The sequence below is a fragment of the Platichthys flesus genome, chromosome 9 (genome assembly GCF_949316205.1).
Source record: "Platichthys flesus chromosome 9, fPlaFle2.1, whole genome shotgun sequence".
NCBI classification, from domain to species: Eukaryota; Metazoa; Chordata; class Actinopteri; order Pleuronectiformes; family Pleuronectidae; genus Platichthys; species Platichthys flesus.
Genome location: NC_084953.1, coordinates 20,280,367 through 20,302,563, shown reverse-complemented (window position 1 = coordinate 20,302,563; position 22,197 = coordinate 20,280,367). Strand labels below are relative to the sequence as shown.

General features: G+C 42.5%; 1 protein-coding gene across 13 annotated transcripts in view; it reads right to left on the bottom strand.

The window, feature by feature from the left end:
* The window catches only part of fryl (furry homolog, like), a 68,669-nt gene that overhangs the window by 10,772 nt on the left and 35,700 nt on the right, over positions 1-22,197 (bottom strand). For 7 of the 13 annotated variants that reach the window (XM_062394973.1, XM_062394963.1, XM_062394969.1 and 4 more), the window contains 41 exons: positions 21,523-21,626; positions 21,281-21,389; positions 21,096-21,182; positions 20,835-21,006; positions 20,610-20,742; positions 20,417-20,524; positions 20,074-20,311; positions 19,787-19,963; positions 19,579-19,665; positions 19,222-19,490; positions 18,758-18,965; positions 18,467-18,591; positions 18,316-18,373; positions 18,124-18,215; positions 17,863-18,035; positions 17,607-17,767; positions 17,415-17,525; positions 15,966-16,120; positions 15,772-15,871; positions 15,481-15,649; positions 14,526-14,794; positions 14,285-14,425; positions 14,011-14,179; positions 13,820-13,904; positions 12,966-13,078; positions 12,733-12,883; positions 12,540-12,643; positions 12,217-12,399; positions 11,633-11,834; positions 11,144-11,265; positions 10,852-11,039; positions 10,454-10,548; positions 9,774-10,369; positions 9,196-9,464; positions 8,976-9,116; positions 6,994-7,194; positions 6,722-6,883; positions 5,917-6,027; positions 5,563-5,739; positions 3,916-4,116; positions 2,340-2,525 (listed from right to left, as the gene is read on the bottom strand). In XM_062394973.1, the coding sequence (XP_062250957.1) occupies positions 2,340-2,525; positions 3,916-4,116; positions 5,563-5,739; positions 5,917-6,027; positions 6,722-6,883; positions 6,994-7,194; positions 8,976-9,116; positions 9,196-9,464; positions 9,774-10,369; positions 10,454-10,548; positions 10,852-11,039; positions 11,144-11,265; positions 11,633-11,834; positions 12,217-12,399; positions 12,540-12,643; positions 12,733-12,883; positions 12,966-13,078; positions 13,820-13,904; positions 14,011-14,179; positions 14,285-14,425; positions 14,526-14,794; positions 15,481-15,649; positions 15,772-15,871; positions 15,966-16,120; positions 17,415-17,525; positions 17,607-17,767; positions 17,863-18,035; positions 18,124-18,215; positions 18,316-18,373; positions 18,467-18,591; positions 18,758-18,965; positions 19,222-19,490; positions 19,579-19,665; positions 19,787-19,963; positions 20,074-20,311; positions 20,417-20,524; positions 20,610-20,742; positions 20,835-21,006; positions 21,096-21,182; positions 21,281-21,389; positions 21,523-21,626 (6,702 nt within the window). The remainder of the gene's footprint in view (positions 1-2,339; positions 2,526-3,915; positions 4,117-5,562; positions 5,740-5,916; positions 6,028-6,721; positions 6,884-6,993; positions 7,195-8,975; positions 9,117-9,195; positions 9,465-9,773; positions 10,370-10,453; positions 10,549-10,851; positions 11,040-11,143; positions 11,266-11,632; positions 11,835-12,216; positions 12,400-12,539; positions 12,644-12,732; positions 12,884-12,965; positions 13,079-13,819; positions 13,905-14,010; positions 14,180-14,284; positions 14,426-14,525; positions 14,795-15,480; positions 15,650-15,771; positions 15,872-15,965; positions 16,121-17,414; positions 17,526-17,606; positions 17,768-17,862; positions 18,036-18,123; positions 18,216-18,315; positions 18,374-18,466; positions 18,592-18,757; positions 18,966-19,221; positions 19,491-19,578; positions 19,666-19,786; positions 19,964-20,073; positions 20,312-20,416; positions 20,525-20,609; positions 20,743-20,834; positions 21,007-21,095; positions 21,183-21,280; positions 21,390-21,522; positions 21,627-22,197) is intronic. The other 6 variants (XM_062394965.1, XM_062394976.1, XM_062394970.1 and 3 more) reach the window with 2 other exon arrangements.

Below are 22,197 nucleotides of genomic sequence, written 5' to 3'. Positions count from 1 at the left end.
ACAGGTGAGATCACATATAAATACAACATAGATTCATAGTTTAACCTTTATATAGCCTGAATTAACACTGTTACAGCCTATACTTTGGAATATAAATCAGTTTCAATGAATCTATACTATACATGAGGCACTTTAAAGTCCACATTTTTAAAATGTTCTCATCCTCGTCTATTTATGTCACTCTTTAAGCTAACATCTCTCAAGAGAAATTAAAGAAAAAGAATCGATTAACAGGAACCAATATCAATCTATCAGTGAAACACCTGACCTCAGTGCATCGTGGCAAATTGACACTGACAGAGGCAGCCGATGAATGAAACGCTCCGACACACATCGCATCTGACTGGATTGAATTATTGACTGTCACTCTTTCACTACCCATTAAGGATGGACTGTATTTCGTGACACAACAAATTCACCACACATCACTCAAAAAGGTTGTGCACACACTAATAGAGGCCACGTTAAAAAAAAAAAAAAATCCAATCGTCTGACTCAGACATGGGAAACTCCAAATAAATTATATTTGTAAACAGTCCACGGTGATGTAAAGCAAGCACCCGGCAGAGAGGATGTGCTGGGAGACGTCACCGAGGAGGGGTTATATTTAAGAGCACTTGGTTTTTCTCTGTCTTGTTTTTTTTTTTATCTAAAAGTCTAATGCATTAGGAAAGCAGCGTGTGGCAGTCAGCCAGTACATCACATAGACAGCAGCTATATTACAGAAAGCTTTTAGAAGTAGTCGTTGCCATCCTGAAGGGAATGAGCAAGAGTATTGATGGTTTTATCTGGGGCTCATTACACTAAGAGCCAGGGCTGTGATGGGGGAGATGCCCTTGGAATAACATTGAGCCCACTGACCACATGGACTTCCTAGAAAGTTACATTCAGTTCTGTGTGTAGAGAACTGTCATTTAAGGGGTAGAAACACCAATATATAAATATATGTATGCGCAAATACTATTCCTATATTTGAAGGTCGGAAATATTATCTAAACACTGCAATTCCTAAACTGTGCACTCAAATGTAAATAATACTCACCATTGTTAGTACTGAGTCAGTAATAAATGTCAGTAGCAGTAGATAGCAAAGCCGTTTATCACAAAAAAAACCATGGCTTGTTAATATGGTTACAGATTAAAGGAGCCTCATTGGCTCGAACACCATAGGAGCCCCGCTCAGACCTGGTGTTAACATTTGTTCTGAGATATCCGATCACAAGAGGGCAGCATTAAGTATGTCTGTTCACACCTGCTTTTAAAATGCATCCTGAATTGAAAACCAATTTTTGTGTAATTTCATGTTGGCCAGTGTTGAAATTGTGGGAGTGGATACAAACAAATCGGCACATGAACACACATCACCTCTTGAGATAGAGTGGGTCATCCTCTAACCAGAGGGTCGGCGGTTCAATCCCAGTCTCCCCCTTTCTGGGTGCCAAAGTGTCCTAGGCCAAGATATTTCACCCCAAATTGATCTTGATGGTTGTGCTGATAAAGTGTGAGTGATGTGTGATGGAGAAAGTGCTGCACATGGATGCACTGAGTAAATGTCAAAACTGTTCTGTAAAGACCTGTAGTGAATCTGCTATATAAATACAGACATTACACATGATCACAAGATCTTTGCTGAATAGGCTTTTCTTCATATGTGGCCCAGGATGCATTTGGGATCACACAGTGAAAAGAACGTGGCCACATGTGTCCCAGGCTACCTGTGGTGTGGTTTGTGCGATCGGCTATTAGGACACATTTAGGAACGTTCAGACATACTTAGCACTGACCACTTGTGAATGGATCACCCAGGTCTGACACCAGGTTAACACCAGGTCTGGTTTACAGTTACTGCAATGGAAGTGAACATCCCCCGTGTAATGGACTCATACTCACACGTGTCTGCCGAAGATAAAGGAGCTGGTGGAGTTTTACATGGTGGATTTAGTTGGAATAGTCAGTTGTTGTGTTATTAAAGGGGAGCAGTAACAGCTGACCTGAGGTGAGCTATAGATTTCATCTCTCCCGAATCGAACAAGCAAGCCCCAAAACATAGTGTAGCTTTGAAGGGGGCAAGAGCTAGCACACCTCAGCACCCACGCCCAGAGCAGAGCAAAAAAGCAAGCAATGGTAGAAGGAGTAAGAAGCAGCGATTGAATGCAATTAATGCACAATTAGAGTACCAGCAGTTTTACCCCATCAGAAACTCCCTGCTGATCCTCTGTCTCAAAGACAGACAAGCAAATGAAGTACAGCAAAGCAGATAAAGGCCTAACAGAAGGGTGAAACACAAGCTAGAAAGAACCCGAGCACCACAGATTATTGCTGCGCCCAATTGATCGCACCTCAGGCAGCTGGCTGCTGGCGCTGTCTGACTGGGCCATCTCCAAAAGGGCGCTATCCAGTCGGGGGAGGGAGGGTAGAGAGGAAGGGACAGTGGCCTCCTGGGCACTGCTGGACGATTCTTGAGACTGCAGTAGAGAGTCCACGTTGTTGGAGGCGGTGTCGTCTGTGGCAGAATCACTGTTGAGCTGAGGAAATACATAAGGAGCGATTAGCTGCACTTCTGAGACACAGTATTAACCCGATAGAATGCAGCTGATTTTGTCACTTCCACTGTCGCCATGTTTGTTGTTGACAGAAACAGGTTTGCTTAACAACCATGTCAAAGTAAATGAAGCACGGACGAATGTGGGCAGTCCTGGTTAAATCTTTTTTAGCGAAGGGATCTCCTTTCGTAAATAACGGCAGCATAAATTAACTTTTAGACTCCATTAGACCTTCCTGTTGGTATCACATTCTCTGATGTGCAGTGGGAATATGTTGGGACACATTTAACTCCTAATATTAATTGTACTCAATTAAATATGCTAGAGCTGATAATTTGTTTAGAGACAGCTTCCAAATTTGTTCAGAATATGCTAGTATATCTGTGGAACTGGTGGAAAACTGAATTAACTATAAGTAATATACACTGTTTCCAGGTTCGGTGTTTTAACAGTATGATTTTTGCCACTTTTTAATGAGTTAAACACCAAAAAAACTACATTATCCATGTTTCTGTATCAAGCAGAGCAAGTTTAGTCATTTTAGTTTTCCATTCAATTAATTCAGGACTTTAAAATAGCTTCAGGCAAAAAGTAAGATCATGCCAACATCAATGATATTTCTTATTGTTTATATATTACACTACTTACTAAATTGTCTTTAAATGACACATAAATGTTGCATGCTGAGGTTTCTCACATTTCATTATAATAACAAGAAACATTTTGGGGGCAAATGTCCAATAGAGGCAAAAGCTCATTCTCTCACCATGCACTACCAAGACCAAGAAAGTCAGAAGAAGAGAGAAAGAAAATATCTCCATTAGATTGAAGGAACGCAATTTCAATTAATGTCATTGTTATTATTAGCAGCTCTGGATAAGATCTTAAGGTAAAGCGCAAGAAAGCAAAGGAGAATGAGAGAGAGGCAGCCAATGAGTTAGAAAATGCAAAAAAGAAGATGCTGTTAATCTGAATTCTAACACGTTTTATTTAATACTTGAAAAATATTCAAATTGGAACTGTACCATTAATTTAGAAATATATTTTAACAAAAACTACAAATTATCAATGATTTAGCTTGTATCATATGTGAAGTGAACTTTTAATTGTTTTTCCTACACTGTACTTACCTTTAGTAAAAAAAAAAAAAAAAAAAGTAAGACAGAGCAGTCGCATTACTCAGAGGTGAAGGGGCTAGGCTAAGGTTTGAGGGAGGCATCTACCACCAGCGAAGAAGCAAGCATCTAGCCTCTGTCCACGACAGCAGCAGGTCCAGCTCACATACACACGCACACCATGCCAGCGGGCTGTGTGGGGGGCATGGTGGGTTGGGTTTATTTTTTGGGGGGGCCCTGATTAGAGTAAGACTTACAAGGCCAGAGCGGGTGAGAATCTGGCTAGCACTCAGTACCTCCTCCTCAGACGATTCATCTGTGTCTTCATGGTTGGTGAGGTTGAGGCTCGGCGTGCTGCCCGCAAACTGGCACTCCTGCAAAGTCGGCGTGTCCCCTTTGTCCATGCTCTCCAGGGAGCGACGACGCACCCCCCAGTTGAAGTTGTCCATGCTCTCCCCCTGCAGGACAATCAGGACAAGAGCAAAGTAAGACAGTGTACACACCAGCAGGATTCACGACAGATTTAGCTGAACAAGGAAACAAAGCAAAAAACACAAAGAAAATTCCACGACTTGGAAAAATATTGAATAGACTGTATATAAAGGCGATGACATCTTCACTTCCTCCTAATATCCACAAATGAAGACAAACTACCCCAGATAGGAGAACTGCCATCTAATTAATAATAAATAATAAAGTTTATTTCCATAGCCCCTTTCAAACTAGAGGTACAAGGAGCTTCACAAAATAAAATAAGTGCAAAGATCAAGTCATATAAAAGCCAGATCATTCTCAGTAATGCAATAAAAATAAAACTGATTAAAGAAACAAACTATAAAAATGCCTAAACAGGTGGGTCTATTGACCAAAAATAAAGAACAACCAGGTGGCGATCAAGACGTTTGGCTTCACTTTTGGGGAGCGGTCATGTTATCCATCTTTATACACAGTCTATGATATAAATGCATGAGAGTGGGTGAGATGCGGTTTCTCCACATATTGGGATGGTATATGATGCAATGTTCTAAAACTATAAAAGTAAAAGGGGTTCACAGCCACAGTGATTTCAAATCAAGCAGGACTACAGCACTTAATCTGTGACAACACAGAGACACCAGGACACTGCAGAGAACTGTGCCTCTAAGAAGCTCTTCGGCTCTCAGACTTACCTGTAACTCCTTGTGGCAAGAGAAGAGAAGGAATAAGTGTGTTAGTGGACCAATGACAGTTACACAACAGGACACAAGTTAGACAAACAAGACACACATGTTGTTAAACTGGAATAAGATTTCATCTAATATGGTAGAGAGAAGTGATGAAGAGTGACAACTGAGTGTGCAAGTCGATTGGAAAATGAATCTTTTGTTCGATAATTTAGCCATTTAGACCCGATGCAACATTTGCTTGCTTCTCCCATTAGAACCAGATGAGACTTGTGACGTGTTTTATGATGCTCAGTTGGTGAGAGCCATGTTTGAAGAGCAGGATAAAGAAAAGGGGGATCTCGACAAGTCATGTTTGATGGTTTGTAAAAAATAAAATGTTCATCAACTTTAGGAAAAGATTTACAATGAAAGCCAAATGTCGCAGTTAAACGCAGATAAATTAAAGCTTTTGTAAAAGTTGGCAATTCTGTCAGCTCTACAGAAAACTTTACAGGGTTGTTTTCAAACAACACTAAGGTTTAAGCTTAAATATTTATTTGGCGCCTTATGTCTTGTCTTATGGGATAAAATAAGCATTTATACTATCCACCCACTATTGGCTCCTTAATATTTCCTTAAATTGCTTCACTTTATTCCTATTCATAACCAGATAATCACAACTTAGCTACAGTTATCAACTTTCCAGGCCTGTGGCTGCAGCCTTGTTTTTTGTGAGTGAAATCTATTGAAAATTCTCACCTCGGCATCCTCCAGCTCCACATCTAAGAAGTCAAAGTCCTTGAAGACCCCAAACTGCTGCTCACTGCCTGTATCCTCTCCCTGCAAGTCCTCCTCTCGGACCACCTCCTCCACTGTGGGTATGAGACTGGTCTGCTGGTCAGCGGAGTCCAGATCCTCATTCGAAGAGAACACCACCTGCACAGGAAGGAAGGAAACGTAAGTCTCTGTCGTCAAATACTAAAATAAAATTGTTATATTTTTTATAAAAAAGCCTGTCTAAACAAACATCTAAATCCAAATGAACAACCACACGAAGAAAACACAGGAACACACCACATGCAGGAGTATTCTGAACAGTGAATTTACAGAGACCTTGTCTGACGCTTTAGAGTAGGAGAGGAGTCTTACAGATGGATTTTTGGGAATGCCAGACTCCGGGCCACATAAAGACAGGACATTCATCAGCCTCTCTCTGGTTCGTCTCTGCAACGAGAAAAGATACACAAGATGACATCAAGAAATAAATGTCTCAGAGTGTTCGACTGGCTGTACATCTGAGACGCACTCTACTTTGTGCAAAGCATTAAAGTCCAACACCACAAAGTCCACAAGTATAACATAGTGAAAGTGTCAGAGAATAAATAAAAATGATAAATAAATAGATAAAGACATTTGGATCACATTTTAAGGATTGAGCGCACTTACGGCTTTTGTTTGCACACTGGACAAAATAATATATATAACTGTATGGTTCACCTGTCTAACTGCCTGTGGTCCATGAAAAAATAAAGAGTAGCAGATACTTATATTCATCTTCTTGATAAATTAGAATATTAAAAACCATAATGTACTATTTTGGAAGAGTAGTATCTTTAAATCCGTGTGTTTTTATGCTTGGCACAAACTACAATGCGCCAGGTGATAAAAGGAAAAAATAATTCATTTGTATTCTGATAGCTCAGTATGTTGTTCAGATTGTCACTCTGTTTGAGATCGACCAAGTTAAGAGAGCTAGTTAAGCTGGCTGTATTGGTTATTTTTGCAACAGATCCAAATATCAGCCATCTAGTTGGAGCCGAGCTGGATCTCGTGAAACTTGACCTTGAGTGAGTTCTGCCTCCTATCTTCTGGTTTGAGTTAGTACAGTGTTGTGTCAGGTGTCTGTTTGAATAGGTACCTGGGAGAGCTGAGGCCTTTTCCAGCTGACCGGCACAAGACCGTTGGAGTTGGAGCCGGAAGATGTGGAGGAAGTGCTCCTAGTCACAGCAATCACCTGTGGCTTTCCGTTTCGGCCTGCTGCGGTACGCTGATCACCATATTTATGCCCTATGATTGGGGTCTATCAAGACAGAGAACACCAGTTAACAAAACATTATTAAAAACAATATGCTTTAAGTGAAAACAATGAGACACTGTTGCGTGAGAGCAGACAAAGAGCCACAAACTGACCTCTGAGATGTCAAAGTGGAAGTCGAGAGTCTTGCCAGGCAGCTCCTTGGAGGAGTTGTTGAATATACGCGTGAAAGCAATCTCTGGAGAGCCACAGGATTCTGTGCTGTAAGAGCGCTGCACATCATCTGGGACAACAAGGCTGGCTGAGCGAGACACCACCAACTTCAATATGTTTTGGGCCTCCTTCCAATGTGGGCTCTGTAAAGAAACAAAACAGAAATAATTAGTCCATTGTGAGATATCGGGCTGTGTAGGCGTTTCTGTAGAACATCTGAATGGACATATCTGCCCTCAGACAAACAAATTATCTCCTTCTCACAGCAACTAAAGCCTCAGACTCTAGAAATATGTGTCTTTCATGCTGTTTTTTACGATGTATGGTCAACATCCTGTCATAGCTTAAAAAGCCTCCTAACAAATAAGACTCAGTGCGCATGCAATGGAACACAGAATATGCACAAATACAATGCCTTCTACACAATGCAACACAGAAAGTAAGCCAGTAAACAATTGGCCTTAGGCATTAACAATAATGGTATAACAGCTGTCACAGGCAGTTGTGAGGGAGAAGCATATAGTGGCCTGGTTCAGGGCTGGTAAAAGGCTTCCATAAAGAGCAGAGGCTGCATTAAAGAACCTATAAGACATGGGTTTCTTTCTTCTTCTAAATTGTGTTTCTATTTATAGACCAGACCATCCCAGTTCTGACATACATCAGGCTATAGGCTTTGTCCGGTAAACATGCATAAGGCAAACTGCCCCCAAGTGGTGAATGACTAAAGTTCTCAACCTCCACTGCAGGGACTCTGAGTTTGGTTCTATTATTATTATTATATTATGTTCTATTAGTTAAAATGAATGAAAAACCTGTACTTGAAATTTAAATACACTGTCAATTATATCATAACCTTACATACAGATCTTTCTGTAAAATGTCTTGATGCAGAAGGTTTTGATTCATTTGATAAGTCAGATTTAGGTTGGTGTTCACAAGTGTTTCGCAACTAACAGGACAGGAAAGTGTTTTTAGTTTGATGTGCAAAGGGCACAGTCAATATTAAAGTTAGGATTCTTGCTTTGGTTTATGTCAACATATTCTTGACATTGATTGGTTTGTAAACAAGCATGAGTCAGATGTCAGCGTGTCAATTCAGTTATAGAAATCAGGGCAGTGCATAGAAAAAAGTAGTCTTTTAATTATGTCTCAACTTCCTTGGATAGGTCTGAAAGTCAGAACTATTAAAATGTTTTCACACTGCAAAAGAACCAAACCATGGGACGAGATCATCTCTTGTAGTCAATCTAAATTTCGATCCCAGGCACAAGTCCAGACAAAACAAGGTAGATATGAAAGTGCCCTCATCGTCATCCGCTTATCCGGGGTCGGGTCGCGGGGGGAGCAGCTCAAGCAGGGGGCCCCAGACTTCCCTTTCCCGGGCCACATTGACCAGCTCTGACGGGGGGATCCCGAGGCGTTCCCAGGCCAGTGTTGAGATATAATCTCTCCACCTAGTCCTGGGTCTTCCCCGAGGTCTCCTCCCCATTGGACGTGCCTGAAAAACCTCCCAAGGGAGGCGCCCAGTGGGCATCCTTACCAGATGCCCGAACCACCTCAGCTGACTCCTTTCTAAGTAAAGGAGCAGCGGCTCTAATCCGAGTTCCTCACGGATGACTGAGCTTCTCACCCTATCCCTAAGGGAGACGCGGTAAAGCGTTCGCTTTACCGCACCGTTGTAACGAAAAGAGAGCTGAGCCGCAAGGCAAAGCTCTCTATCTACCGGTCGATCTTCGTTCCTATCCTCACCTATGGTCATGAGGGCTGGGTGATGACCAAAAGGACGAGATCGCGGGTACAAGCGGCCGAGATGAGTTTTCTCAGAAGGGTGGCTGGCGTGAAAGTGCCCCAATTTACATATTAAGTTACTGAGAAAATAAGTTGGTGTGACACTGGATTAGATGGAAGAGTGGTCAAGGCTCACCTGAACGTATTTGCCAATGATCTTCATGATCTCCAGGTTGAACTGTTTGACAGGAGCGGCTGATAGATCAATATGACTCAGCAGGCTGTAAATGATCTGCAACAAGGACTGCTGCATGCTGGGAAGTCCCTTTTCCAGCAGCTGAGAGATAAAGATGGGCACATTACTGGTTGCATCTTACCTCCCTAAGAGCGGTATCTTTTATCTTGATCTTACATACCTCAGCCAAGTAAGTGACCAGGTTCAATGTTATATCAGCAAAGGCATCGTGGAGGTAGCGACACACCACATTGATCCAGTTGGTGCAGTCGCGGGAGTAGCTGTGTGTGCTGTACAGGCTCATCATGTGGGCAAGATTAGAGAGGGTGGCCGACTTCTCTTCGGCGCAAACCTTTGCTATTTTATCAGCCGTCTCCTTACAGAAAGGAGTCGGACTGTCAAAGTGCTGGATGAGGTGCGGGAGGAGGCACAGGATGTTCAGAGGAAAACCTGCAAATATGTCAGAGAGCATCAAGATTCATATTGTTAGAAATGAAATCTGACAGTAAATCCTTTGCAGTTTTTAAACAATTGATGACAGAAAAACAATAATCTCAACCCAGAAAAGAAAGGTTTGGATGTGAATGTATCCGTATTATTTTTATTATGCCATGTCGAAAGAATAAAAGAAAACAAATGAGTTGTCATTGTTTTGCATGATTAATATTAACATTTAAACAAAATAAAGACAAGCTGTAAAGAAAACACAAAAACAAATCCATAACCAAATCAGCAGTGGACACATTCCTTAGCACGTACCTGCCACTTGTGAAGGGTCTATCAGCGTGTGTCTGGAGACACTGATGAGTTTGCTGAGCAGGTGGATGGTGAGCTCCTGAGTAGAAGCAGAGGTGAAGCCCTTCAGGAAGAGCTGCAGCAGACCAGGAAAGCTGTACCACTTCAACTTAGCCTGGACCTTCTCCAGACGTTCCCGGCTGTCTGCACGATCCAGAGGCAGCTGGCCCAGAAGCTTGTTCAGCAGCCGCAGGGCCAGCAGGTACTCAAACTCATAGTCCGACTCCAGCAGCGAGGCGGCGATCCAGAACACAGTGGCCATCAAGCTCGAAGGGTCCACGGGGGGGATGGCTTCCCCACCTGGACCCCCTCCTCCGCCGAGTGATGATAAGCTCCGCGTTCGGGCCAGGTTTCCATGGCTGCCACCAAGTCGGTCAGCTACGTCTAGTGTGTTACTCCTGCGTCTGTCTCCTTTTCGTTCACCCACCTGGCTCGCTCGCAGAGAGTTGCTACGGTTGTGGACATAATGGAACAGGCCGCCGCTGTTCAAGTTCAGTTGGCCTGTGCTTTTCCTGTTGGAAGCAAGCTTGGCCCCCAACAACAGATCACGCGGAGAAGTTCTGTTTGTATAAAAAAAAGCTTGTAAATGACAGTAGGGATGATATAGTGGAGTAATTAGTGAGGGTATGAAGAGAAGGACTTACTGAGCTAAGGCAGTGAGGAGGTCATAGTTTTTGACTGTGTCTGCTAATGTGTCGATGCCTGACTCCAGTGTCAGGAGAAGTTCAATGACAAAGCCCTAAAGGACAAAACACACCAGAAGTCAGCTTTTCAATAAGAAACAAACAGATGACTCCTTTGAGCTTCTCAGTTTTTATTCCCTCTAAAATATCTGCAGCCATGGACAGCCTGTCTACTGTAAACCTTTTCAAGTACAAAAACCAAATTTGAAACACGGTTTCATATTAGGATGAAACTGCATGGAACTAGATAAGGGGGATTTTAGTGGCAACTAAATATTTTATTTCCCAAACTTCTAAATTAACAAAATACATTGACCAGTGTTGTTTAATGTTGCATATTCTAAAACTATTTGTCTGACCTGAGCCTCCTCTCCTGGGTCCCCCACGGTCTCTACCAGTCGAGACAGAATGTCAGACAGCGTGGCAGGAGTCAGAGGTTGTTTGAGTGCCCTGAAAATCTGGAATGAGCGTCCAGCGTAGTGGCGAGAAGGACAAGACAGAGCAGTTTGTAGAGCCACTTCACTCAGCAATGAATCCAGCTGGAAACCTGAAGAGATGCACACACACAGACGGATGAATATGTTGAAGCTTTCCGCTTTATACCTGTGACCCAAGCTGAAATAAACAGAATCAGACAATGAGCCACCAGACCTAATGGGGAATGTTTGAAGACGGTCACGACGTGTCGCACAAAGACACTCAGCTGGTCAGCGCTCTTTATGTTGGGGTTCTTGGGTGATACATCCTCATGGTTCCAGAGGGGACCCTTCTTTCTACAAGGCAAGAGCAAACACAAATCAGGAAATGTGACCTGTTACAGCTAAAGGATTTACTCCATAAAGCATCACATTATTCGGTATCTAAGTATTTAAATGTTATCAAACCAGGGGGAAAAAGGCAGTCACGCCAACCCAAAAATCAAAACCATGCAAAAATTAAGATACCCAATCCTCTCAGACACTGCTGGAAGCATGAAAGCAAATACAGTAATTGAACATAATGAGTAACCTGCTGCATCTCAATGGTTAATACCGATTCATGTTAGATAAGACATCAGACTAAGTTAGAAGCAGTGATACAAGTTGTAACCAGCTTAAATCCAAAGTTATTTGTCTGTGATTTTCTTTCACTGAAACTAACCTTGATGTAATGAACTCAATGAGAGCTTTGGCCTTCTCGTCCTGTTCAGCAGTGGCATCCACCTCACTGAGGAGTGAAGGGGAGAGGTGGGACAGAGCAGTGCCCCCTGCCCCGACACTTATGCTGGAAGATGTGGAGCTGGAGCTGAGGCCAGAGTCCGTCATAGGTGATGGCTGACCATCTGGCAATAAGTCTTGCACTCCTACATAAACAAAAAAAATTCACATTGAGCTGCATGGTACACATCTCTCGTCTTCATGATATAATATCACCACCATCTTTAAGAATCTCTATATTTTAGGAACACATTCATGTAGTGTTTAATTATGATGCTGTTCTTTTGCCATTATAATAAAGATAAAACTGTTATATTCATGGACAGAGAACCCTGCTTCTTTGGGACTTGATCACAGCTTCCAGCCAGTGACCGACTTTGACAACAAGAAAGATGAGCATTTGTCTTGTTTCTGTTACTTTCCCTCCAGCTGGAAGGGCTTCAGTTCAAATTCCTTAAATTAATTGACAGTTCTTTTACTACGTATAGAGAAAACGCTGTCTTTTCTAGGCTTAGCAGCAGAACTGACCGGTTAGGTTGAACTCTGGAGCGACTGGCTTCACAGTCAGGACCCTAGGATCGTTGTAGTCTCTGTTGCGTAGGAGCACCATAGCTACAGACTGAACGTTGCTATTTGCTCCCTGGACCACGAGCAGGTGAAGAAGTAGACGTTTACAGTGCTCGTAGACCTCTGGGTGCTGGTGATCAAACCCTGGGAGAAAAGATAGAAGACCAGAAGAGATTAGATCAGGTGATTTTAGCAGGGGGAGCTTTTATGAAAGCTTGGAAAATCATTTGAACTCAGTCATACACTATATACTGTGCTGTTATAATATTCAGGAAGTAACTAACCTATAAAAATTGCATGTAACAACAGGGGCAGGTAGGCACTCCACTCCACTTTGACCCCATGGTCCACAATGAGGTCTGTCAGTAGGATGACAGCAATGTTACATCTGTAAAAACAGAAAACAAGGCTTGACTTAGACAAAGAACACAACACTATAATAGAGAGGGGGTTAGCCGTGGTGGGTTTTTGGTGTACCTGTGGAGAGGTACACCAGGGGCATTGGTCTCTGGCAAATAGTCCACTAGCGGAGACCAGCAGCCTCCTGTTGGAGGGAAGGGGAGGGGCTCTGGCCGGTTGTGATCCATCACTTTCAAACGCCAGTTAGCGTAAAGTGGCATGGAGTCACCTGGAGAAGGGATAAGAAAGATGATCAGTAGTGTACTGTAAATGTAAGTGGGAGACAAGAGGGCTAAAGAGTTTGTTCTTACTCTTCTCCTCTTCATAGGAGCCTCCAGAACTGCTGCTGTAACGAGACTCCAGACGGTGGTGCTGACGGTTCAGGTTGCTGTTCAGACCACTGTAGATGTCCAGGTGGGTGTAACTGCAGAACAGACAGAGTTGATTTAAAAGGATTTTGCCAGCAGTAGGTATTTTGCCCACAGTAAACTTATTTTAAGTTATATTGCATCAGCATTTTCAATTTATATGTATCTCAGCTCCTAGATATCAGTCTCCCTAAGATGTTTCCAAAATAGAGCTCTAAAACGTAATTCTTTATCTTAATTAATGCTAAATCCAATAAAAATTCAATCAGGCATTTCAAGTTTTACTTTAAGCGTACGAGAAATAAAGACACAAATACCAATGTTTGCTTGCTGTAGGAACTATTGAGTTCTGTATAATTTGTAAGGTCTTGACCTTATTATGTCAAGTGCCTGTTAAGTGGCACTACCCAAATTAAACTGTTACTTATTAAAACTGAGATTTCTGCAATATATTCTAAAACAAAATAGCTATGAGGCAAGGTCAAGGAAAGCATCAACATCGACATTCTTTTGTCAATAAGCACAAACTGTAAAGGAGAAGAGATATATTTAAATCTACATTTTGGTCATTGCCATAAACTGCCTGCAATATGTTGTAGAATGTCAATATTTAGCACCATTAAGGATTACTTTCATTAGAGCACTGGCTGAAGACATGATGTCTCACATTTTATTGTTTGCACTTGGGGCAGCAGTTTAAGCACCTACCGTCAGTTCAGAGCCATTAAAGATATTATCAGGGAGGATGTGAATTAAATTATAACAATAGAAGCTTTGTGCTGTGGTTTATCTGGTACCTGTCCTCCATGTTCGAGTCTTTAATCTTGCCTTCATGATGAACATCATTTCCTGGCACCATGGTATTGCTGCTGGAAGTTGTTCCTGAGAAAAAAGACAAAACTTTGACCATCGTGTAACAACAATACTTTATTTAGTATTGGCAGCCAGGTTTAATCTGTGAACTAGTGAATAAGTCGTGCTCATTAACCTGAGGTGACTGAGGGGATCTTGTAACTGGAGCTGATGCGGTAGTAAGGCGGGTTGTCCATGTGAGTAACAGCTGAGCTTACAGGATCAGTCAGGTCAAGCTCACACATCAACTCCTCCAGCAGCTGCATAGTCTTATCTCTGCCTAAGTAAACCACCACTCGTTTCACCTGCGGACACAAATGAAACCCTCAGAAACAAGAGGAATAAATGGCAGACGCTGCACATGGTGATGTGGTGGATGAGCTGCATGATAGCAATGGGCCGTGACTCACATAGGGCAAAAGGCTTGGGTCACTGTTGACTCCTGACATACTGATGAGGAAGTGCAGAATGATTTTGAGGTTCTTTGGCCAACTGTCTGCTAATGTGGTCCACACGTTCTCGATCTCCGACCAAGCAAACTCATCCCCGTACTGTCAAAGAAAAACCAGTTAATTCTCCTCAATCAACATTAATATAACCCTCTTACACATATAATCTGAATATGTTCACATGGTGAATTAGCAGCATCACCTTAGCGGTCATGAACATGAGGTTGTTTAACACCATGGTCGTAGCACGAGGCGAGCCCCAGCCCTCTCCATGGAGCCAGCGCCTGCTGTTCACCATCATGACCTCCCGCTCGTGTACGTCCTCGTCCTCCTCAACACTGCCACACTCCTCCGGTCGCCTTACAGTTGGTTTAAAGTCGACCAGCTCCACATTGTTCATCCAAGGCAGGAGGTAATGCAGCATTACTTGACGACCACCAGGATGCGCTGTCTGGATGCGCTGGCTCACCTCTGCAGGGGGGACAGTCGGGAGAAAGTTTGTAACTGAGGCTGATTCAAGTCATTTACACAATAATTTATGTTGTTTAAGTTTTTATTTTCTACCTTTAATCACAACAGTATCATTACATCAAATTTTTTTTACAGAGTACATCAGATCTAATGCCAGTATATTGTTTAAATGGTTTTGCATTGTAGGAAACTGTTGGGTTTCTCGATAATATTGTACGGTCTTGACCTTACTATGTTAAGTGCCTTGAGATAAAGCATGTTGGGATTAAGCAATATACAGATACAATTTAATTGAGCCATCCATCGATCAACATTACATTAGTGATGTTCAGAAGTGTTTGGATGTGTTGGCATGGAGGCCTCATAATGTCAGAGTAGTGAGTAAATATGAGCCAATTAAACTCAAGTTTGAATCTCACTTTGAAAAATAAATAAAATATCCACCTCATATATTATGCAGCTAAACAATAATGTTTGGTTGGTTCTTGAAACAAGTCTGCAATGAGGCTTTGGTGAAGAAACATGTAATCGTGGCACAGCTACACTTGTATTTGCTGTTAAGCATTTGAAAAATCTTTTTGCTTTGCTCATATACACAAAATCAAATCTCTGGTTTCACAGGCAAATTACATTACAGCAACCTGCTTTTCAAACAGCAGCTGAAAAATTGTTGGAATGTAGCAAACCTGAGAAGATGGGGAGGGTCAGTTCTGGGTAAGTTCGTGCAAGCTCCTCAGACAGCTGGTAGTAAGACACAGAGTAGAGGTGTGGCAGCGGTGAGGGAGGGGTCAAAATGCCATCTATTCGTTGGATCTCCAATTTGTGGGCGTAGCGGAAGAGCTTGGGTTCCAGTATCTATTAGTTAAATAAATAATTGAAACTTAATCAACAACTAAATTGAACACAAAGTTGTAAACAGCAGTGTTATGTAGAGCAGATGTATAAACAATTTATTTTTATGTGACAGAAATTCTGACCTGTAACAGCTGCATGGCTGCTTCATAGATGTCCCTGGAAGAATCAGCCGCCTTGAACAGAATCAGGTTCAGCAGCACCACAGTGTCAAATTGGTAATCCCTGAAAGAAAAACATCAAACATATCCACGTGGCTCCAAAAAAGACCAACAAATTCAAAAAATGTTGTCAAGTTGATGCTGCTAATATGAGGTACCTGTTGTGAAAGACATTAGCGATAGCCCTGAAGCAGCCGGCTGCCACACGGCGGGAGCCTGTGTAGCAGCGGTCCACAGCCCAAAACATGAGGTTGCTCTGGTCAGGATTCAGCTCCAACAGCAGCATCACAGCCTCACAACCCAGCTGGTGAACCTGGAGGAGACACACACTGTTAGAGCCTGGGGCTCCTAAGCCTAACCCTATGACATTTTGAAAGAATACGACACATGAAGATTTTCCCTCCTATTACAATGTTCGGGTTATTCTAACCTCAACTACTTTCTGTAAATAATAATGCTTTTATCTGAATGAACATTTTATAGTGTTAACCTCTTGCAGTACCTCTGAGCACCACTAAGTGGCACTAGCGTCAAGGTATATGAAGCTGTGCTGCATATTGATGACCTGTCTCACAGTTCAGCTGGACTGAAACATCTGTTCCTCTTTTAAAAATTAAATATTGATGCTTCCTCTGCCTGCGTCACCAGTATTATATTATAATTATACACTGTTCTTGTGTTGATTGCCACTATTACATTCTTCCACTTAACTGATTACCCAGTTATTATCTTTTGACTGTTCAATTTGCTTTCATTACAACAGACCTTTTACACAGCAGCTATTTGACAAGGAGTGGCAGGTTAACCCATGTGTTAACATTTATCAAAAATAATTAAGACAATTTATAAAGAACAGAACCTTCATCGGTGTGATGAGCGATACCTGTGTTCACCTACTATTTCATGTCAAATTGGCTGCGATGATGAGCTATATTGAAACATGTAAGAACTGTAACGTGTGCAAGTCAATATATCCCAGCAAACAACTGAGTACTTCAAGTCAAATCTGTGGATGTCTTACTTTCCTCTGATCAATCAAGTATTTTCTTTGACAGTGGATGCTCCTACCTCAACCCAATATCCTGTGATCATCCATTACTGATGGTTCACTCCCTAGCCAGCTATCAAAAGTAGAACCCAACCAATACAGGTCTTTGGGGTGGGGTGCCGATAATGATATTAGGAAGTAAAAAACTTCAGATACAGATGCATCAGTCAATGTTTATATAAAATTAACAAAGGATTCCTAAGTTTGATGTTATATTTTTATTTAACTTTATTTTACCAGGTTAATCCCATTGAGATTATAAATCTCTTTTATGATTGCAAAGAAATTAAACTGTGGCTTGACATTTTGAAGGTTAACCATAAAATCTAACTATATATAAATAAACAAATATATAGAACTTAAATCAAGAAAACTAAATTTTTTCCTAAAATAAACATCTTTTCTGCATTGTTTATTTTGTAAAATAAAAAAATTCAGCAAACGCAGACACCTACATGTTTGTGAAAGGCTCACATCTGTCAGTTCCTATTGGCCAAAAAATAAATCTGTCAGACTCAGGTAATATAGGAAATAGGCCGACATGATAACATTCTCTTACTTTCTTATCCTGAGAATCCAGGATGTTGTCCAGCCACTTGTAGAGGTAGCCATCGGAGGAGAGGCCAACATTGTCGGCTACAGGTCCACAACACAACACTGCAGACATGGCCTAGAACATTAAACAAGTTAGTTGATTAGTAACCATTAAGTATAGATTTCAAAATTTTGATATTTGTATGAGTGTGTGTACCTTTAGTGCACAGTACTGATGGCGGTTGATCTGCATATTTCTGTCACTGTAGCGGTCCAGGGGAGTGAACATGATGCTGAAGGGCCCGGCCCAGTGACTGAACAGCATGAACAGACTGTGTCTGAGTGACTGCTGGGGAAAGATGGTCCTCCGCTGGTGCACTGAACACGACAAGTAACCCAAAACACACACTTTAGACAAAGAATCAGTGCAAATAATAAATAAGTTTGAGAAATAAAATATATATATACAGTACCTGGGACATTCTGTATAATATTAGCCACGAGTGCACTGAAGTGACAGCGAATGTCCTTCAGTGTATCAGAGTCCTTGTCATTTTCAGCCTCAAGCAGCTGCCTGGTCAGATCAACATACTCCAGCAGCGAACTGTTCAGGGAGTGGCTCTCACCATCTAACCCTCCACTGGTTCTTTAAAACAAAAGTAAAGGAGAAAAATTATAAGAATGTACACATTTATTCATAATTATACTGTAAATATAAGCTGTGGATTACATACATCTGACTGATGACACCAGCATCTGCCAGTAACTCAAATATCCGGACAAGCTGAACCCTGAGGATGTCACGACGCCTGCGCCGCTTCATGTTCTGCAGAGAAAGGATAGAATCATTTTAACTAAGTAAATTGTTATTCTCCAATGACACAACTGTGACAAAAGCTTTAAAGTTCCTAATGAACAGCACTTACTTCAGGTCTTCTTTCCAGAGCTTCTTTTATGATGGGATTCAGCTCCTCTAACAACTCTCTGAAGAATATAAAAGTTAGATGTAAGTTACTAAATGGTTTAGGTACAGTAATGTTTATATGCTGCATACAGATCATGTCGAGTGTGGATTACCTGAAGGCCACGGGGTTGGTCCTGCCAAGCCCCAACACAAGAGACTCTGTGATGTCCATGCTCTCAGAGCGCATCATTGGAACGATGTGTTTGAAGAGGGTGGAGGGGGACGGAGTGCCAACAATCTATTAACAGACAAGGAGAAAAGCAATGTCATGGCTGAAGCATTATAACTAAATCAAGTCTTCTGACTGTTCCTTGTTAGTTTCAACTAAAAGCACTTAATACAGGTATGTTGTCATATTAAATTGCATTTCCCAAAATGGTGTTGTCTGTGCAGGTGCTCCTGACCTTTGAATCATAACTGTAGCCGCTGTCCGGCGTAGACGCCAGCGTCTCAGGCGGGGAGCAGCGGACGGAGCCAGAGGTGGAGGATGAAGAGCACATAGAGGAAGAGGAGGAAGCTGAGCTACAGCAGAGGATCAGGTAGTTCCTCCAAAGACCGATGTACGAGTCACTGCTGTTCAGACTGTTCACTTTCTTGGCATTGATGGGGCTGCTGCAGGAGGTCATTCGAGACAGATTAATAACATGACATCAAAAGTGTTGAGTAACACTGAGCGAACCCAGAAAAGAAAGATGCTGCCTTCTGTCATATAGTTCTTTGTAATTAAAAGTCTTGATAACAGTATCCTAGCATATAATGTCCTCCAAAAGAACAGTATAACTTGATCTTTTCAGTGTGAAGGTTTACAGTAAAAACATCCACACTGACAAACACATTAAATCACACAAAGAGGGTTAAAGAAACGTACTTGATGTCCACTTGGGGAGACAATAACTGCAGGCGGGTGTAGGCGAACATCCAGGCGTAGTTGAGTGCAGTTGGACAATGTTTGGGCAAGTGCTCCTGCCGCAGGTAGCTTGAGAAGCTGATGACCCAGGGATCCTGGCCCTGAGTAACGTGAGCAAACACCCAGATGTGCGAGGGGCTCACCACATCAAACTGGTGGCTGATGGGGGATGAGCTCCATTCTGCTAGTGTCTGAAGATCAATCCCACTGGGACAGTACAGCAGGTTGGTCTACAGAGAAAACCCCAGAGAGATGAGCATAGTCTCAGAGTATGTATGCAAGTTTTTGGATTCTGGAAATAAGACAGGTCATTTATACCTGGTCAGCTCCTGTGAGATGAATGAAACTTTCCAACACTGATGCACTTAGTCTATCCATTACGTCAATGGCCAACTCTTCATCGCCCTGAAAGGTTGAGGCAGATGGAGCAGATGTCAGGAAAGGAGTACTTGCAGTAAAGACTCTCTACAGTATCATTCACATTTGACTGTTACTTAGCAGTCACAACAAAGTGCTCTGTAATTACCTTTCCGATGCCCAGTGCAGTGTGCAGAGCACGGACCTCCTTGAGGACGTTAACAGCCAGCCTACGTGTGGCTGGGCGGCAGCTGCAAAGCACCACCACAGCTAAGCCCTCCACTACATGCAGCACACCAAGTGGAGGAACACGTTCCAGGGGCAGAGAATGGCCGCTGCTTGAGCCCTGTTGAAGAAGACATGCGATTAAAATGGTCACTTATAACGCTGATACACATTTGTCACTTCACACTTCATAATACCTGACCACATAAGGAAGGAACTTCCTCGACCAACCTGTGCATCATGGCTCTTATTGCTGCTCTGCACGGCCTGCCTCCATTGGCTGATAAGCTGTAGCAGCATCTTGACTGCGTTGTCCAACAGCGTGGGGTGGACATCGGTCACCTCTCTGACAATGAAGTAGACAAAGCCGGAGAGCACGTCCTCACGCCACTCTGGGAAATCAACCATCAGGGCCTGAAGAGTGGTAAAGGCAAGGCCCCGCAGCTCCTCGTCCATGTGGATGGTCAGCCTGAAGGAGCAGAGAGACAAAGACATTAGAGGACAAAAGGGGCAACTACAGTATGCAGTTATGCTACAGTATGTTGTATAGTGATGTGTCTGCAGTAAAACTTACTTGGCTAGAAGCTCTATTAGGTCTTGTCTGCTCATGCCATCTGGTATCAGTCTTGGGATGGCAGCCACACACGTGCGGAACAGATCAATCTTTGGCTTCCTCTCTCCCCTAAAGCACAAACAATGACATGCTGTTATAGATCAGTGACACACCGATTAACTGTATGGATCCAGGGTGTGGCTACATTACATACGTGATCATGTCCTCAGGCTCCTTGTTGGACATCTGCACGTTGGTCATGCTCATGGAGCGTCCAACCTCCTTGTCCAGGTGTCGTAGGATGTTATCTAAGGCCTTTCTTACTTGGGGGTAGTACACAGACATGCCTGAAAAAAAACAAAACAGCAGTAGTTACACTGACAGCAAAAAAAAACATATTGTATCACTTTTCATGAAAAGTTTCAATAATTAAACTCACCTATGCCCTTGGCTTCTTCATCAGTGAGTGTGGTGTTGAGGAAGATCTTCTTGACGCGTAAGGTGTTGCCAGAGGGCATGATGATTCCAGTCGTAGGCATGGGAGGCTCTCCATCTTTCTGCTGTAGGCTGTCAGCGATCACCAAGAAGGATCGCAAACCGATATTCATCCTCTGGTGGAGGAGCAGAAAGAGGGGAGAGGATGAGAGATATTCCACCAGCCCTCCAGTAACATAATCGCCACAAGTCTGATCTACTTTACCTCTGGATTAATGGTGAAGGTTTTGTGTGACTTGCCCACACACAGGAGGTCATAGATTATTTCCTTCATAGCAAAGTCCAGTCTTTCCTGTGGCGAAGATCCGCAAAAGCAAACACAGAGTCACGACATTGCACATTTTGTTTTAGCTCTGAAAGCAATACGGTCAACTCAAGCTTAAAGCCCACCTGAGCTATGAACTGGATGATCTTGACGAAGATGTTGAGAGGCGTGTCCCTTGGCACTACACTGCGGGAACCTTTGGGGAAAAGTGCTGAAACGATGCTCAGTAGCCGACTAGGAGGGAAAACAGGGAGAATTTTGTCAGCAAATTCAAGTCCTTAATTTCTAAACTAACTATTTGGGTTTGCTATTGTATATAAGAGTTTGCAGCTCGAGGGTCAACTCAGAGATGAGCCCGGCTACTGACCTCTGTGTGACAGTGTTACTCTCGCACTTGATCCGGATAATGTAGACCCAGAGCAGTCTGTAGAGCGACTCCAGCGCAACACGGGACATTTTGGGATCTTTGTTCTGTGAATGTAAAAAGACAAATGTGAGCCACTCGATTGAATCATGACAATTTCATTACACCGCTGTTCAGGTTGTTTTTGTCTGGAGAAACTCAGATCCTCCGCATTAAAGCTGTGCGACAATGTGCTCAAACTAACAACACAACGTTTCAGTCTGCGGCCATGATTTCTGTTGACGTTAGAGATCTGAGGATGGAAAGGCAATGGTAAATAGTCTTTATTTATTTAGAGCTTTTCTAGTCTTGATGATCACTCAAAGTGCTTTACACAGTACATTTAATTGCCATTCATCCAGTCACACACATTTTTTGACAGTGCATCTATGTGCAGCACTTTTTTAATGCGGGGAAATTCGGGCTTCAATATCTTTACCCCCTTAGCCACAGCCACCCCAGTGACCCAGGTGATCGCTACACCTCAAGTCTATAGAGCATTGTATGTCCCGTATGTAGAAACACAGAGTGTGGAGACAGTTGTTTTCATTCTTAAAAAAGGTAACAACACCAAAAAGACTTAGTTTGATGACACCGTGAAGCAGTGTTGGATCCTGAGTTGTGGTTTTCACCATCATT